Source organism: Emys orbicularis, chromosome 1, assembly GCF_028017835.1.
Source record: "Emys orbicularis isolate rEmyOrb1 chromosome 1, rEmyOrb1.hap1, whole genome shotgun sequence".
In the NCBI taxonomy this organism is placed as follows: Eukaryota; Metazoa; Chordata; order Testudines; family Emydidae; genus Emys; species Emys orbicularis.
The window spans coordinates 300,099,168-300,118,039 of NC_088683.1; the positions used below are offsets into that span (position 1 = coordinate 300,099,168).

The window sequence follows — 18,872 nt, forward strand, 5'->3', positions numbered from 1 at the left end:
TAGGCCTGTGCCTGTTAGTGACCCACATGGCAGCTGTCTGAAGAGCCTGGGGGAAAAGTGTTGCATCTGTAAGGACTTTCGTCCCAGGAAACACAAGGAACGCGACATTCGTCTGAGGGCCCCTCCTCATGGATGGCTGCTCTCCGCCCAGCGTCAGAGCTGTCCTGGCTGGAGGCAACCTCCAGCACTTCAGGCTTGGTGCGTAGCGCATCCCCGGCACCGGGCTCTACCCAGCACTGATCCCCTTCACCGGTACCCAAGAAGAAGTCTAAAAAGCGGGACCCGACACTGAGCAAAACGGATCAAGGGTCATTGGGTAAAGGACTGTGTTCGGGCCGCCTGCCCACGCCAGAGCCACATGTCCTCGAGGGAACCTTCTACCCCAGTAAGGGAACCACCACCGACTCCAGGGAGCAGTAGGGGACAGAGATTGATAGCAGAGTCAACGCCTTCCCAGCTCCCGGTGCCCAGAGAGCAAAGGACTCTCCCAGCACAGCTGACACTGCATGCGGCAATGGACCCGTCAAAGGCTTCCTATGAAGGCAAGCCAGCCATGAAAGCTTCCCAGAAGGTGAGTGAATGCCGCCAGTCTCCAGAGCCAAGGTAGAGCTCTTTGGCACCACGTCCCTGGTCTCCATATCAGCCTAGGTCACCGGTTCGCAGCCACAGATTGCCAGCACCATGCTCCTGGTTTCCGCCGTCTAGTCAAGACTCTCCCAGAGGGAAGTGCCGGTCACCGTATAGTTGGCACTGATCATCCTCACGCTGACAATCACTGTCGCCTAGATGCTCCCCAACACGGCACCGGTCTGCCTACTCAAGGCATCGTTCACCCACGGCAAAGGTTAGCCGCCAGACTCAGGCGTTGATGGCTCCACCATGGTCACCGGAGGAGGAGGATTTCTCTGGTAGAGAGAGGGAGTTCAGCTCCTCGCCAGGATAGCACCGACATGACTGGGCTCCTGAGGCTGTGTCCACCTCAGTGATGCCATCCTGGCTGCCGGACCAGTGGCCAACGCAATGGCCTTATTGTTATGACTGGGGCATGTCAGTTATGCCGATGCCCCGTCACACCAATTGTCGGTCGCTGCTTCGGACAAGCATCAAGCAGCACCGATGGCACTGGGCTTGGTGCACGAGGCAAAGCAGAAGCTGAGGTGGAGTGCCAGGTGCCCAGCCCGAGAACCCTTTCCCCCATGGGGGATGATGCCCTGGGCCCTCCCCCGGTGGTTCCGTCGTCCTCATCCCCTCCAGATGAGGCTGTGGCGGGGCCCTCACACTATCCCACCAGATGACTTTAAGGAGCACCAAGCCCTGCTCTAAAGGGTGGCCACTAACTTAGGCCTACAGGCAGAAGAGATGGCGGAGCAATCAGACAATTTTGTTTAATGTGCTCTCTGCATCCACCCCCGGATGTGTCACCCTCCCGGTGCACCAGGGGGTCCTAAAGATTTCCAAAGCCCTCTGGCAAACCCTGTCCTCAATCCCACCCACTTCCAAGAGGGCTGAGAAGTATTTTGTCCCTGCCAAGGGTTTTGAATACTTATATGCTCACCCGTCCCCAGGGTCATTGTTTGTTTCAGTGGCCAATGAGAGAGACCAGCAAGGGCATTCTAGTTCCAGCCCCAAAAATAAGGAGGCCAAGAGACTGGACAGTTTTTTGAAAAGAATATTTATTCCATGGCCAGTCGCCAATTCAGAGATGCGAACCACCAGGCTCTGTTGGGGGAGATATAACTTTAACCTGTGGGACTCCCTCCATAAGTTTAAGGACTCCATGCAGCAGGAGGTGGCCCAAGAATTCAGGGCCCTTGTTGAGGAGGGTACAGCAGTGACTCTGTGTTGCCTCCAGATGGCCTGGGATACGGCTGATTTGATGGCCAGGATGGTCACCTCGGAGGTGGTTATGAGGTGCATTTACTAGCTTCAGACCGCAGGCCTGTCCCAGGACATGTAGTCCTTGATACAAGATCTCCTGTTTGATGGAGTGAGACTCTTTGCGGAGCAATGGATGTGAGGCTGCACAGTCTGAAGGACACTCGGGCCACCCTCTGCTCAGTGGGGTTGCATAATCCTCAATCGGTGAGGAAGAAATTCTGGCCACCCTCGCCGCCAAGGCCTTGGCAGCCTCGGCTGGGGTCTACACGCAGAAGGAACACTAGTTTTAGTCGTCACTGTCTTTCCCCTTCCCATTCACCTGCACAACCTGGCCCAGCGAAACATCACGGGGCCCATAAGTGTGCGTTTTGAGCGTACGCCCCAGTCAACTCCCTGGATCTGCCCTGTCTTTTCCTCAACCATCTCCATCCCTATCATTCTGCCTGGTTGCAGGTTACCTTGAAAGCAGACAAACTCCTACAACTGGGGGGTGGTGGAAGAGGCCCCTCAGAAACTGAGGGGGAAAGTTTCTACTCCCACTATTTCCAGATCCCAAAAGCAAAAGGGGGCCTAAGACCCATTCTGGAATTAGAGCAACTCAACAAGTACCTCAAGAAGTTGAAGTTGTGCATGGTTTCACTGGCCTTCATCATTCCTTCTCTAGATCCTGGTTTTACCACTGCCCGCACTTGCCTAATGTTGCTAGGCCACATGGCTGTCTGTACTTATGTGGTCCATCATGCCTTGCTGCACCTCTGGCTGCTACAGGCGGGTTGATGTCCGTCTACATCCCCGACAGACATAATCTAGATTGGGTAGTTAGAGTGCCAGATCACATTCTGTTGTCCCTGGAGTGGTGGTTGAACTCTGGGTCGGTGTTGCAAGGAGTTGCCTTCGCGGCCCTCTCCCCCATTGCCAACTCTGGTTTCTGATGCCTCGGACCTGGGCTGGGGAGTCCACCTGAGTGAGCTCAGTACACAAGGCCGCTGGTCGGGGGTTGATTGCTCCCTCCACATAAATGTCAGGCAGCTCAGGGCGGTTTGCTTGGCCTGTTAATCATTTTGGTTCCACTTACAAGGCAAAGTAGTTCAAGTCCTGATGGACAACATTGCTACAATGCTTTATATCAACAAGCAAGGTGGAGCCAGGTCATCATCTCTCTGTCAGGAAGTCCTCCGGCTCTGGGATTTTTGTGTGTGCAGCATGCCCTTGATCTCGTGGCAGCACATCTTCCCAGAACCAGGAATGTATTAGCAGATCTTCTCAGCAGAGCCGCCTTGTCTCGACAACAAATGTTCACTCCACCCCAAGGTGATCAGCAGGATTTTCCAAGAGTGGAAATCTCCCCATATGGACTTGTTTGCAACTCGTCAGAACAGGAAATGTCACCTGTTCTGCTCATTTTGGGGAATCGACGGGCTCCTTGTTGGACACCACCTTACTCCTGTGGTTGGAGGCTCTCATGTACGCTTTCCCACCAGTGCCATTGCTTCACAGAGTGCTCATGAAGATCAAGCAGGACAAGGCCAATGAGATCCTGATAGCCCCGGCTTGGCCTTGCCAACACTGGTTCGACACGCTGATGGACCTGTTGGTGATGACCCGGATGCAGCTGCTCCTCTGGCCATATTTCTTGTCCCAGAATCATGGCAGGCTCCTGCACCCGTATCTAGCAGCGCTGCCCCTAACAGTTTGGTTGCTGCATGGTTAACTGCTGAAGAGCAGGAGTGCTTGGCCTACATCCAGAAGGTCCTACTGGGTAGTAGAAAGTCCTCCACTAGAACAATCTATTTGGCCAAATGGCAATGATTCATGTGCTGGATTTCGGCCCAAGGAGTTAGGCCTGAGCAGGCTTCGCTGCAGTCAATCCTGGATTACCTTATGCATCTCAAGCTCCAGGACTTGTCCCTTTCGTCAATTAAGGTCCACTTGGCAGCCATATCAGCTTCCTAATGGTTTTGAAGCCCATGATTAGGTTTTTGATAGTTATAGATACTCTTCTTACTAGTCATGGACCTTGTAGCACCTGGGACATGATTTTTAATTTCATCATCTCTGATAGGTCCACCCTTTGAGGTGCTGACTGCATACGCCCGTTTACTTCTCTCTGAGAAAGTGTCCTGGTGGCCATCACCTGGTACAGAAGTGTGGGGGAGCTGCAAGCCCTTGTAGTAGAGCCCTGCTGCGCAGTTTTATTTATAAGGGCATTTTCTCTCAGCCCTTACCCCAAGTTTTTGACAAAAATTGTTTTAGATATTCATTACTACTAAGTGATTTGCTTACCAACCTTCTTTCCCAAGCCACATACTCAGAGATGAAGCGATGCTCCACACCTTGAATGTGCATAGAGCCCTCTCGGCTTAGATAGGACAAAGCCATTTAGTGTGTCTTCTTAAATGTTTGTGTTTTTTATGGGCAAAATGAAGTGGGATGCGGTTTCTTCACAAATTTCATCTATTGCATCTTGCGTATCGGTGTTGTTAACCTGGAATAATCTCTGTTTATATCCTGCCAGTGGTGAACTGGATGTGCCCTAGGTTCCACATCTTAAAGCCCCACCCAGCAGATTCATTCCCCCAACTCGCATCTATCATTGGCGAGAAAACTACAGACAGGCTTAACTATGAAACCGATTGATTTATTTAACAAGACTTTAAACAGTAACTGATAGGACCCCCAAATAAAACAGTTCATAAAGGGTAGTCAGGGACAGGTTGGCTTAACAAACTGACATGAAGTCAAGGTCCCCAAACCACAAGACAAGGGAGTTTACCACAGGTAAGGTACAGACATACTACACCAGGTTCAGAGGAATGGACCCACGACAATGGATTTCATGGACTGTGAACACAGGTAAGACAGGAATCAATCAGGAACAGGTAACTGGAATAGGAGTTTGGATCTTTTTCTGTGATCTTCTGTAGATCCATCGAAGTCTTGACTAGGACATGCACTGTGCTGCCACCAGGAAGGACAGTCCCTTCTCTCAGATGCAGCAGTCTTTTATGTTCTCCTATTAGTGGGCAGATCACATATCATGTTACCCTTGCTTTTTTCCCTCCTCAGGGGGAAAAAGGCGTCAATAGTCTCAAGAAGAAGGGTACCAACATGGTGGACAAACCACAACTGTTTAGAAACAAGATGGCGAAGTGCATAAACAAAATGGAACTTGTAGATTTTCTCCTAAGTGTTTGACGTTACTTAGACCACTTTTCCTGCAAAGATCTCTCCACGTTCTACAAAGCTCAAGGAACTTTGTCAGTGTTCTTGGGAAACATTCCCGATTTCTGATGGATGCAGACCAGCAACGTGATCATCTGTACATATGTTTTACCAGACATTAAGCTATCTCTGAAGCTTATAGAGATGATGGTAGATTTGGAAAGATTGTTCTGCCGTCCCTTTTCTGATAGACTCTGAGCCCTGACTACCTTCTGAATTGCTTAGCAGTCACCTAACATGTAATCACTTTAAGAGGGGGATGGGGGTTTATTTACCTGCTTTGCAACTGTTGTTCTTTGAGATACATTGCACATGTCCATTTCATGACCAACTCTCCTTCCCCTTCACTTGGTAATTTAGTTCATTGTAGTTCATGTGGGGTTGGGGTGGCTCTGCCCTTTGTACCCTCAGCTGGAAATACAAGCAGGCTCAGGGTGCATGCACTACCCCTTTGGGTACAACTATAGGAAAAACTTTGGTTTCAGTACACTGGGCACATACATCCCTAACATTGAATGGATATGTGCAGCACATCTCAAAAAACAACAGTTACAGAACACGTGAGTAACCGTTTTATTGCAGTGTTTCTAGCCTGCACTCACTTTAGGCATACTAGATATGACTAGAGAATACCCCATCCTGATATTTAAGAACAAAACTTTAATTTGATAGGAAATTTTGAAATGTACAACAGCTTTAAATAAGCTGTAGCTGCTTTTTTCGTTACATGGGGTCATCCGCTTAGCTATAATAAGGTGAGAGGTAGACTATTGAGATACATGCCATTGCCACAAAGAGAAGGTGTCTTCTAGGTTGCTGGTCAGACTCTACCAAGAGGAAGACTCTTTTCTGCACAAGTTCCACTGCCTGCCAACATTTACATCCCTCAGCTCTGTGATTCATAGTAGGCGAGTAGAGGGAAAGGAGGACCAGGCAGTAGAAGAGCACATGCAGGAGAAGGAAGAAAAATCTGCAGAGTGCGTGTGAAGAAGGGAGGGGCTAGTAGGCTGGAAAATATATGCAGGGATAGAGGAGGGCTAGGTGATAGGAGAGTTAGGGGGAAAGAAGTACAGAACTTATGGGTGGGGGGGGAGAAAACGAAGAGCATTTTTAAAGGAAAAAAATCAGTTGCATTTAAGGTTAAAACTACTTGCATGAAAATATGTGAGGAACGTATCTAGTTGCTGTAGGTGTCAGAGATATTGCATTATTTAAATGGCATCATATTTGTGTTGGATTTGATCCGTGCTGCATTAGAAAGTTTGAAGTAGAAATACTGGCTTAGCTGTATTTGTTCTTGAATGGTGAAATGCTGTTAACTTGTTGGGATTTAAAACTATAGTTCTATGAAGCTAAGTCATTCTAAATGCTTTGGCCACTAATATATTCATTCTGAAATACCTTTGATTTATGATACTAGTATAAGTATGTACTGACAAGTAAACACATTCTAAAATGTTTTCCTTCTCTTTCCTTCTTTAGACCCCAGTATTTCAAATTAATTGAAGAATGTGTGTCCCAGATAGTATTACACCGAAGTGGAACAGACCCAGATTTCACCTATCGTAAAAAGTTAGATGTAAATTTCAGTCATTTAATAGGTGAGAGCAGTTTTTAGAAATGATTATTTTGTAGAAATGTGTTTGTGTGTGTTTTAAAAAGCAAAGAGTTCAAACGGTGTATAAAATTAAGAACCTTATACCTTTGGTTTTAGATGTTTGTGTAGATAAAGCAAAAATAGAAGAATTTGAAGAGCGAGCTTCAGAACTTTCCAGGAAAGTAAGTAATTTTGAAGTTATCTAATCAGAAATATGGTTTACTTGATTACTATATAAATTTGGTTACTGCAAATGTGACAATTCACAACATATTTTTAATCTTTCAGTAACCATGTTTATTAATTAGTGAAAAAAATGTGTTGTATGTGTGTCATATGCAGTAGAAGGCAGGGATCTAGTGCAAAGTTAGTTACATTCTGACCCTATTTACAAATACTTGGTAGATTTTTATTTTAAATTGTAAACAGCAAACCTTAGCTTTAGATAGTGAGAAATTGAAGTCTTTTATATATGACTAGAGTTGTATGTTATAAACTTTTTGCCCAGTAGAATAAACTGAGACATTGAGAATAAAAATTGACACATTTTATAATCGAAACAATACATCATAACTCTCAGATTTAAGTCAGGCTTCTCCATTTACACCACATTTTTGAATAGTGTATCCCCATAAACAACTTTAAATTTTGGTATGATGGTATTCCCAAACCAATCTTTGAAGACATTTTTTACCTTGTAGAAAAGTCCTTTTAATCAAATACTTGTATAATCTAAGTAAAGTATTAGTTTGATGCCTGGACATCAAAACTCTTACTGTAATCTGCTGGGTTAATGCATCACATTTCATACATTAAACACACATGATACTGTGGTAAACTGATTGATATGTTTGGATGAAATTTGCTAAGTGCTCCCTCTCTCCTTGGCACTAGTAATTGCTATGGTTTTTCACTTGAGGATTAAAATATTCAAGAGTTAACTGTTAAGAAAGCTATTGGTTTCATGTTGAAAGATTAAGGAAATATTAGAATTTTCTGAAGCAACATAGCAGTGTTGATAATATCCGCTATAGTCTCATGTTGTTGGTTTTTTCCCTTACAGTTTGAAAAAGAATTTATAGTCCATCAGGAGACCCAGTCCCTACTGCAGAAAAAAGAAGAAAAAATCAATGCGCTAGAAGCAGAATTACAGGCTTTTAAATCCCAGGTAAAGGACAATATTAAATAACATTATTCTATACCATAATGTTGCTAGAAACAAACATACTTCATTTAATACTTTTCAGACCTTAATAGAATGTGTGAGGTTTTAGAACAGAACCCATTTTCAGAACTATCCGTTTCTTTTGTTTGTTTGCCACAAATCTTTATTAAAAAGAATTGTAGTATAACATTAATTAGCTGCGTGAACTCCCAGTTGATCCCTGTTTTGTGCCTAGGCTTCTGCTAATTAAACTAGTTCCTTATATTTCATTTGGGTTTTACTTTTCTTGTCACATTTCTTGAATAATTAACCACAAAGGGGAAGAAATCTTCTACTGGTAGATTTGGCATTCATCACTGATCTTTATCCCACCACAGGAAATTATTCCTCATGCAATTTATTTTGCTGAACCTTCAGCAAAGGGTATCCTGCAGTGAAAGATAACCTCCAGTGGAATGAGAACACTTTCTAATAATTTTTCAATTTCCAAAAGTAAACAGATTTTAAAAGATGACAAAAAAAGAGAGTAAATCCAGATTTTAAAGAAGATAACTTGCATACAACTGCTGCACATTTAACATTTAGATAGTAAGACCATATAACCAAAGTATTTCCCAATGTTTTATAGCTAGGAGTAAAAGAAATAGAATCTAAACATTGACTAGAAGCACAGCTCCTTGGGTAAGATGTACACGTAGGAAGACAGTGAAATATATTTCTTCGAGTGCTTGCTCATGTACATTCCATGCTAGGTGTGTGCGCGCTGCGTGCACTGTTGCCGGAGCGCCCTCTGGAGTCGTGCACATATTGGCTGGTAGAAGGGGTGCCGCTGGGTCTGCACCCTCTGTTTCTTCTTACCTCCCATGATGGTTCCTGAGACGATCCTTCTTGCTGCAGCAGGGCTTCTTTCTCAGTGTTTTGGACTTTTCTCTGTTTATTCTTAGTATAATTATTGTAGTTATAGTTCTTAGTTGGAGTTAGCATATATAGTAGTGTAAATAGTTGTCCCTGGTGTCGAGGGACTTTTTGCCCCATGGGCTGGGCATGCCCCTGTTCCCAGGCTTCAAGCCGTGTGCCTCTTGTGACAAGCTGATCCCAGTGAGTGACTTGCACCCTATATGTCTAAAGTGTCTGGGGGAATCTCATGTTAAAGATAAGTGCCAGATGTGCATGAACTTCAGACCATGCACTAGAAGAGACAGACTTTCAGCTGAAGGCCATTCGCATGAAGGCAGCCCTCAGACCAGTCTTGGAACTGAGCCATTCTGAATTGGCGCTGAGCACTTCGACATTTGTGTGGAGCACTCCCCCGGCACCAAGCTCTTCCTGGCGCTGTTCCCAGTTTCTGGTGCTAAGGAAGAAGCATAAGAATCAGTGCACTGTGAGAGGGCGCTCTCCGGTGCAGAAAAGGGACAAGTGGGGAATGGACAGCTCAGTCAGACCTATTCTCGGCCACATGTCCCCCCCTGAGCCATTGATGGTGCTGCCGATTCCATCTAGAGCGCCGAGTCCAGTTTGGGACCCACTGCTGACTCCCGGAAGCAGCTGTGATGCTAGGCATCGGCCTCCTCCTTCAACACTGGAAGTGTTCCAAGCAGCAAAGGACCTGCTGTCCCTCCGAATTCCGCCGACCCCACAAATACCCCCAGCAACCAAGATGGCCAGTGACAGAGGAGAGCAGGAAGTGCTGAGCTCCTTCCCGGTACTGATTACCTCGACACTGTCTAGGGGCAAGTCTTTCACGATCCTAGCACAGCAGTCACCGACCTGTGCCTGTCCTTGGACCCCCTAGAACTGCATTGTGGCAGAAGTAGGTACTGCTCCATCATGGTCGCCAAGGAAGAATCCTCTTCGGAGTCCGAAGGGGAATCTTCACCTCACCAAAACCTTAATACCAGTACCCAGCCTACACTCCACCAGACTTTGGTACCGGCTATCCGGCCGTCACCTGGCCACTGGCTGGTGCAATGACTATATTGAAACCCTTGGGGGTTTCTCTCAGTACTGTCCTCCCATGCCCCTTTCCCACCACACATAATCAATGGCTTCAGACAGACGTACCAGACCCTGATTCTGATACAGACCCTGGTGCCACTTTCCAGGATGTGGTCTCAATGGACATGGTGGAGGCAGAGGAAGAGGAGGGTACTGTCCCTCCACTACAAACCTCTTCTTCATCATCCCCAGATGAGGTGGTGGCAGGACCCAGTAATCTGCTCCCTTAGGATGATTTCAGGGCCAACCAGCATTTCCTGAAGAGTCACTGCAAACTTGTGTCTGGAGATTGAGGCGCTTAAGGAATCTGCACACAGTCTGATCAATATCACTATGGCAGCTGCGCCCTCTAGAGTTGCTTTCCCCATCAATGAAATAGTGATGTCGCCAGTGAAAATGCTGTGGAAACCTTGTCTTCTCTCCCCTCCCCCGCCTAAAGAGGGCAGAGAAGAAATACTATGTACTGGCAAGCAGGTTCAAGTACCGTTATTCGCACCCCTTCCTGGGGTTCCTGGTAGTGTTGGTAGCAAATGAGCGGAGCAGGAAGGGGCAGTTGAGTGCTACCCCCAAGAAAAAAGATGCTAAAAGACTTTTAGACCTTTTTGGGCCAAAAGTTTTTAGTCAATGGGCAGTCTCCAGTTAGTATCTCCAACCAGCAGGCTTTTGCTGAGGAGGTACGATTTTAATGTATGGGACTCGTCCAAATTTAAGGAGTCCCTCCCACAGGAGTTGAGGCAGGAGTTCGCGGCCATCCTGGAGAAGGCCAAAAGTGTGGTCAGAACCTACCTCCAGGTAGCTCTGCATGCGGCGGACTCTGCTGCCAGGACTATGGTGTCTGTGGTCACCATGAGGTGCTGTTTGTGGCTCCAGTCCGCAGGCCTCCCTCATGAAGTTCAACAGTCTATCCAGGATCTTCCCTTTAGAAGGCTCCTCCCTGTTTTTGGAGTAGATGGACTTAAAACTTTATGGCCTCAAGGATTCGAAGGCCATCCTGCGGTACTTAAGACTTTGCATGCCATCACTAGCCAGAAAGCACTTTAGACGCGAACAGCCTTCCAGATTTGCAGCATCTCCCAGACAGGAGCACTACAAAAGAAAGGGCCAATCCCTCCTGTTCATATCAGCCTCACAGTCGGGCTCTCACAGATGTCCCGGTGGGGCCCACCAGGCCTTTTGAAGTTGTGCCCTTGGGCATTATACCAGTCTGTTCCGGATCTGGCCCCTCTTTTGTCGTTGGGCTGTCTGTCACCCTTCATCCCAGTGTGGTTATATATAACATTGGACCATTGGGTCCCTTTGGTTTGTATCCACCCCCCTCCTTCCCTTCACCCTCCTTCCTCTTCAGGGACCTTTCTCACGAGCAACTCCTTGCCCAGGAGGTGCAATCCTTCCTACGTGTGGAGGCCATAAAGGATGTTCCCCGAGGCTTGAGGGGGAAGGGGTTTTACTCCTGGTATTTCCTAATCCTGGAGGCCAAAGGGGGCCTATAGCCTATTTTGGATCTGCATCACCTCAACAAATATATCAAGAAACTGAGGTTCTGCTTTGTGTCTCTGGCCTCTATCACTCCCTTCCTGGACCCGGGAAATAGGTACATCATCCTCCGCTTAAAGGATGCTTATTTTCACGTCTCTATCTTCCATGGCCAAAGAATGCTTCTCAGGTTTATCGTGGGTCAATACCACTATCACCACTCTTCCCTTGGGCCTATTGGCAGCCCCACAGCTCTTCACGAAGTGTATGGTAGTAGTTGCAGCCTTCCTGAGTCGTTGAGGTGTGCAAGTCGACCTTGACAACTGGCTGATCAAAGTACAGTCACAGGCCCAGGTATGGCACAACATCAGTACAAGTCCAGGCCACCTTCCAGGTGCTGGGCCTGCTGATAGATGAGCAAAAGTCAACTCTGATCCTGGTTCAGAGAATAGAGTTCATTGGGGCAGTGCTCAACTCGACCCAAGCAAGAGTCTTCCTGCCAGAGGCCTGATTCCAGACTATGTTGGATCTGATATCCAAGGTCACGGTCCACCCAATAACGACTGCTTGGATCTGCCTCAAACTATTGGGACACATGGTGGTGTGAACTTGCATGGTACAGTTTGCAAGGCTTTGTGTCAGACACCTCCAGATGTGGCTGGCATCAGTCTACTCCCCAAGCAAACACCACTTACACTCAGTACTCACAGTTCCGCTTCTGGTCCTCGCTTCCCTGATCTGGTGGAAAGACCCAGGTTCGGTAATGGAAGGGGTATCCTTTACTGCCCCATAACCATCGATCGGGTTGGTCTTGGATGTGTCAGATCTAGGGTAAACAGCTCATCTCAGCAATCTTAGGACCCAGGGCCTCTGGTCCCATGAAGAGCTCTCCCTACATATAAACGTCAGGGAACTCAGGGCAGTACACTTGCCAAGTGTTCCTTCCCCGGGTCTCAAGCAAAGTGGTGCAGGTCTTGACAGACAACACTGCATCCATGTTTTACATCAACAAGCAGGGAATGGCTCGATCTTTGGCCTTGTGCCAGTAGGCCCTGCGGCTGTGGGACTTCTGCGTGAATCACTCCGTTCACCTCAAGGCGACGCATCTCCCGGGAGCCTGAAACATACTAGCGGATCAGCTCAACAGAGCCTTTTCCTCTCACCATGAGAGGTCTCTTCACCTGGAAGTCATCAGTGTCCTCTTCCAGATGTGGGGCTTCCCCACATAGACCTGTTTGCCACCAGGCAGAACAGGAAATACCATCAGTTTGTGGGTACAGCACGGGCTCCCTCTCTGATGCCTTCCAACTCTCCTGGGCAGACCATCTACACTCTCTCTGTACCCCAGCTGTTTTGTAGCATTGATGTATATTCATAATTATTTTTATTAGCCAGAGTTTGAAAAATGTACCTTAGGCCTACTAGTAAAGGTGAAGCAATTTCAGAATTAGCAATTAGTTTTTGGAACTCGAGGAGGACAGCTGAGCTCCCAGAGGACTTTGAGAAGGGCAAACAATTTAAAGGAATAGAGCAGTTTTGTACAGTTTATTGTATTCTGATATTTCATTGTTTCTTTGTTTTAAAAGTATTTCCTATCCTTTGCTTAATCATAAAATCATAGAAATATCGAGCTGGAAGGGACCTTGAGAAATCAAGTCCAGCCCCCTGCAATGGGGCAGGACTAAATAAACTTAGACTATCCCTGACCGGTGTTTTACCTGTCCTTAAAAACTCCAGTGATGGGGATTGCACGGCCTCCCTTGGAAGCCTAACTACCCTTATAGTTAGAAAGTTTTTCCTAATATTTAAGCTACATCTCCCTTTCTGCAGATTAGGGCCATTACTTTTTGTCCTACCTTCAGTGGAAATGGAGAACTGACCACAGTCCTCTTTATAACAGCCCTTAACATTTCAGAAGACTGTTATCAGGTCTCGGGGCCTCCCCGCCCCACAACTTCTTTTCTCAAGACTAAGCATTCCCTTATTTTCTCTTCTTCACAGGTTAGGTTTGCTAACCATTTTATTACTTTTTGTTGCTCTCCTCTGGACTCGCTCCAATTTGTCTACACCTTTCCTAAAGGATTGGACACAATACTGGGCTGAGGCCTCACCAGTGCCAAGAAGGTCAGGACGGTTACCTCCCATGTCTTAGGACGCTCCTGTTAATATTCCCTAGAATTATATTAGCCTTTTTCACAACTGTATCCTGTTTGTTGACTCATATTCACTTTTTGATCCACTTTTATCCCCGGTCCTTTTTCAGTAGTACTACCACCTAGCCTGTTTTTCTCCATTTTGTAGTTGTGCATTTGATTTTTCCTTCCCAAATTGTAGTACTTGGCACCAGTTTTCCAATTTGTCAAGGTGGTTTTGAATTCTAATCCCATCCTTCAAAGTGCTTCTATCCTCTCCTAGCTTGGTGTCCTCTGCATATTTTATAAGTATACACTCTACTCCATTATCCAAATAAATAATGAAAATATTGAATAGTACTGGCTCCAGGACTGATCCCTGTGGGACCCCAGTTTGATAGTGAACCGTTCATAACTACTTTTTGACTGTGGTCTTGTCAAACGCCTGACTGAAATCAGTATATCTCACATCTACTCCTTCTTTGAGTAGTGTCCACTCTGGGCACGCTAGCACCCCCTGTGCCTTTGATCAGAGAGTTCTCATAGCAGTATCCATTGGGCCCACTCATGTCTGTCTTGTGCTGTTATCTAGCACTGTGCGGGCAAACAGTCCTTAGTTCCTTCTCAACCGCGTTGACCTGGGACGGAGTTGTCCTGTTGAGATTTCCTCAACTCTATTTTTCTCTTCTTACTGATAGCTAGTTATAGTGTTAATGCTTCTTTCTTTTCATAAACAAATATTTTTATTTTTTCTATATTGTATTTAGGTAGATATTAGATCAGTAATACTTGGACCTCAGTAGTTCAGCAGTCAAATTAGCTATCAACGTTACTCAAAGGCACCACAGTAATGTGAATTCATTGTTCATTCTCACAGCAAAATGACTGATCAAGTATTCTACAATTGGTTAATAACATAGTAAAAGCATCCTTATTGGTTAATAGCTTAGACGGGTTAATAATAAAACCACACAGTGTTTTAATATGTGCTGCAAAGAGCCACAGGAGACACATTAAAGAGGCACTTGCAGATTCCGAGCCTCAGTCTGAGTATCACTGTATTAGATAGTTACTAGTTCTCTTTACTGAGAGGTTATGCTTGGTTCTCCTGGCTTCAAGTGTTGTCTGTCCTGCTGGGAGGTGATCCCGGTCAACAACGGGCACTCCCAATGTATTCGTTGCCTTGGGGAATCACACATTGCTCAGAAGTGCAACTTTTGTCTGGCACTAAAATCAAGAGCCAGAAAAAGAGAGAGCGCTTCATAGAATCGTAGAATATCAGGGTTGGAAGGGACCTCAGGAGGTCATCTAATCCAACCCCCTGCTCAAAGCAGGTCCAATCCCCAATCTTCACCTTCTTGTGATGGAGAGCTCTCTACAACCAGCTTCTGACCCAGAACAAGGGTCACCGAGCAGGGTCTACTGCCTCAACAACATCACAGCCTCACACCCAGGGCGTCTAAGAGAGACAGATCTCCTCTCATAGGTCCTTGAAAAAACGTGCCCCTTGATCACCAGATAGAGAACCTACCTTGAAAAAGCCAAGGTCGTCAGTCTCCTCTGCTATCCCAGTGCCACTGGCTCTTCAATCAGGTACCGTCGAGGCTCCTGGTTCCTCAGGTACCCAGAGCACAGCTAGACTGCAAGGCCACGCGGCTGGAGAGACCATTAGTAACATTAGTGGACCGGTGTGGCAAGACGAGCTCTTCCTTGGTACCTAAGAAACCCACTCAGGTTCCAAGTGTGCTTTCCTTGGAGTGCATGAGACCTTTGGTACCACCAGCAACTGCACTTTCCTCAGAGCGCCCAAAGCCTATGGTACCATCAGCATCCTCCGCCACAATTACCTTGGTGCAGACTTCAGTCTTGGTACTGATAACCCTCGCGGTACTGCAGGAGTTGTGATTTTCTTGGAACGTGGCTGTATCTGAGATACCCAACTCGCTGCTCCTCGGCTCCGATGTGCTGTCAGTACAGAGAACATCCAGATCGCCTGAACTTTGCCTGGTACCAACTATTTCACCTCAGATCTCTTCAGGTGCTCCACCATTCCTGAATAAACTTGAGGAAGAGGATTCTGATGAAGACTTTCCTTGGTCTAAAATGTCAGTTCAGGGCTCGTCTCCTCACTGCTACAGAGGCCCCTTTCCAGAAGCCTCTGCTGAAGCTGCAACTCTGCACAGTCCACATTTACCACCAATGTCTTGCTGATATGAGCAACCTTGGGTGCCGTCTCCTATGCCTTATGCACTTCCTCCTTGGCCGTATTGGGATCCCTGTGTGGCTTATCAACAGTTTTCCAGAGTGTTGAGTATCACTCACCATAGAGAAAAGGAACCAGAATCACCTACTCCCTCAACGAGGCCTGATCCTCCAGAGGAATCCCTTCTGGAACACGAGGCTAGAGCTGATGAAAGGATATCTTCTAGAAACAATCTCTTCTCTTCATTTCTGGAAGAAGCAGTCATCCCTCCTCCTCTATCTCTGGTGGATGATTTTAAACAGAGAATCATAGAATCTTAGGACTGGAAGGGACCTCGAGAGGACATCTAGTCCAGTTTTCTGCATTCATGGCAGGACTATTATCTAGACCATCCGTGGCAGGTGTTTGTCTAACCTGCTCTTAAAAATATCCACATCCTCCCTAGGCAATCTATTCCAGTGCTTAACCACCCTGATAGTTAGGAAGTTTTTCCTCATGTCCAGCATAAACTGCCCTTTCTGCAATTTAATTTGCTTCTTGTCCTATCCTCAGAACAGTTTACCTCCCTCCTCCTTGAACAACTTTTTATATACTTGAAAACTGTTCTCATGTCCCCTCTGTTTTCCCCCCAGAGTAAACAAAACAAAATCAATTTTTTCAATCTTCCCTCATAGGTCATGTTTTCTAGACCTTTAATCGTTATTGTTGCTCTTCTCTGGACTTTCGTCAGTTTGTCCACATCTTTCCTGAAATGTGACTTCTAGAACTGGACACAATACTCCAGTTGAGTAGAGTGGAAGAATTTCTTAGGGTCTTGCTTATAGCACTCATGCTAATACATCCCAGAATGGTGTTAGCTTTTTTCTTTTCTTTTTGCAACTATGTTACACTCTTCAGTCATATTTAGCTTCTGATCCACGAGACCCCCCAGATACCTTTCTTTCAGTACTCCTTCCTAGGCAATCATTTCCCATTTTGTATGTTTGCAACTGATTATTCCTTCCTAAGTGGAGTACTTTGCATTTGTCCTTGTTGAATTTTATCCTGTATACTTCAGACCATTTATCAAGTTTTTCAGATCCTTCTGAATTTTAATCCTATCCTCCAAAGCACTTTCAACCCCTTCCAGCTTCATATCATCCGCAAATGTATAAGTGTACTCTCTCTATGCCATTATCTAAATCATTGATGAAGATATTAAACAGAACTGGACCCAGAACTGATCCCTAGGGGACCCCACTTGATATGCCCTTCCAGCTTGACTGTGACCCACTGATAACTACTCTTTGGGAGCAATTTTCCAACCAGTTATGCATATTTCCAGGACCTGGTCAAGAAAGTTGTAGACTTTCTACAGATTCCTCTTGAGGAGTTGACAGAATCTTATAAGGTGTTCAACGTTTTCCCATCAACTTGCTTGGCCTCTTAATAAGGCTCTTCTGGACCCAGCCAGGATCATCTGGCACATGTAGCTTCTATTCTGCCTACATGAAAAAGAAAGGATAAAAAGTATTGCATCCCAGCAAAGGACTTAGAATTTTTATTTTCTCATCCCTCACCTAACTCTTTGGTAGTTGACACAGTGAATGAATATGATAGGCAACACCATGTTAAAACCACGCCTCATGACAAAGACCTCAGGCGGCTGGATCTACTGGGGAGAAAGTCTTATTCCTTGGCCTCCCGCAGTTTATTATTGCCAATTATCAAGTATTGATGGCAAAGTGCAACTACGTGAATTACACCAAACTGACCTCTTTCACGGACCATTCACTGACAGAACACAGGGATCAGTTCCAGGCAATTATTGCAAAGATACTTGCCAGGACAACCCTACAAGTGTTCCTAGAAGCTGCTGATACCATTGCCCATTCGATTGCTTATAGCGGTGATAATGAGAAGAGCCTCCTGGCTCCAACTCTCTGGATTCCCAAAAGAGGTCTAGAGTATAGTAGAGGACCTTCGTTTTGATGGGTCTCAGTTACTCGCAGATACCATGGACGAGTCTCTGAGAACATTAAAGGACTCTTAAAAATCTACCTGACCTTTAAATCTAACTGCGATTAATTGACAGGCCTAATTTATACACCCATCTACAAGAGAGAACTCAACAAGTCTCACTGCCCAGAGATCCTGCTCCATCTAATTCCTTTCTTCCATGAGGTGCTATGAGCGATACTAAAGGTGGCAGAGATTTCAGAGAAGGAAGCGGTCCTCTTCTCAGCCTCCCGCCTCATAGCCATCCACCTCCAAGCATCAATTTTGAAGGGTTGGTCGAGGGTCTGAATTTCCATTCCCATCCTCCTCAGCTGTGCTGATTCCACTAGCCTTCCTCCCTTTGGCAACTGCCTTCACTACTTCAGGTGAGTCTGGGAGTTGATCACTACGGACAAGTGGGTTTTGGAGATGATCCCTACAGGTTACACCATCCACTTCATTTCCATCAATGAACCCCTCCTTTCTTGTTCCTCTTGGGGGACCCCCCTTGAGAGAGTGCTTCTTCAAGAAATAGACAGTCTCTACATTTGGGAGCTATAGAACCAGTCTCCATGCAGCACAGAGGGAAGCGGTTTCATTCAAGGTACTTCCTGGTATCAAAAAGGAGTGGAGGTTGGAGATCCAGCCTAGACCTAAGACTACTCAACACCTATGTGAAGGCACAGAAATTCGAAATGGTTACACTTGCCATGATCATTCCATCACTAGAGCAAGGGGATTGGTTCTCAGCCCTTGACCTTCAAGATGTGCATTTCCACATCACTATCAACCTTCCCACAAACGATTCCTATCTTTCATTGTGGCCAGGACCGCTTTCAATACTGAGTGCTTCCCTTCGGCCTGTCATCTTCCCTGAGGGTCTTTTTGAAGGTCATGTCTGTAGTAGCAGTACAGCTCTGCAGGAAAGGTGTCTTAATATTCCCTTACCTGAACAACTGGTTGTTGAGAGGTCACTTCCTGGAACTTTGTTACATACCATGTCTGGCTTTGAATGTGCCGCCTTCAGGGTGGCTCAGAACTGTCAGTTCACCAACCAGACATGGTTTAAATATGCTTCTTTCCATATGTACCTCCGTAAAACAATCCCTCGACTAATGGAAAGACCATCACAGCATGTGCCCAGGAATCCCATTTGCATGTCCTTCCCCAAATGTCGTCATAAGGACGGATGCCTCTTTGCTAGGATGGGGAGTGCTTATACAGTGGAAG

At 46.1% G+C, this 18,872-nt stretch overlaps 1 protein-coding gene across 1 annotated transcript in view; it reads left to right on the top strand.

Moving 5' to 3' along the window:
• DIAPH3 (diaphanous related formin 3) overlaps positions 1-18,872 on the top strand; it is a 437,750-nt gene that overhangs the window by 14,203 nt on the left and 404,675 nt on the right. Inside the window, exons 7-9 of the mRNA XM_065400973.1 lie at positions 6,583-6,701; positions 6,815-6,879; positions 7,761-7,865. Coding sequence (XP_065257045.1) covers positions 6,583-6,701; positions 6,815-6,879; positions 7,761-7,865 — 289 coding nt within the window. The remainder of the gene's footprint in view (positions 1-6,582; positions 6,702-6,814; positions 6,880-7,760; positions 7,866-18,872) is intronic.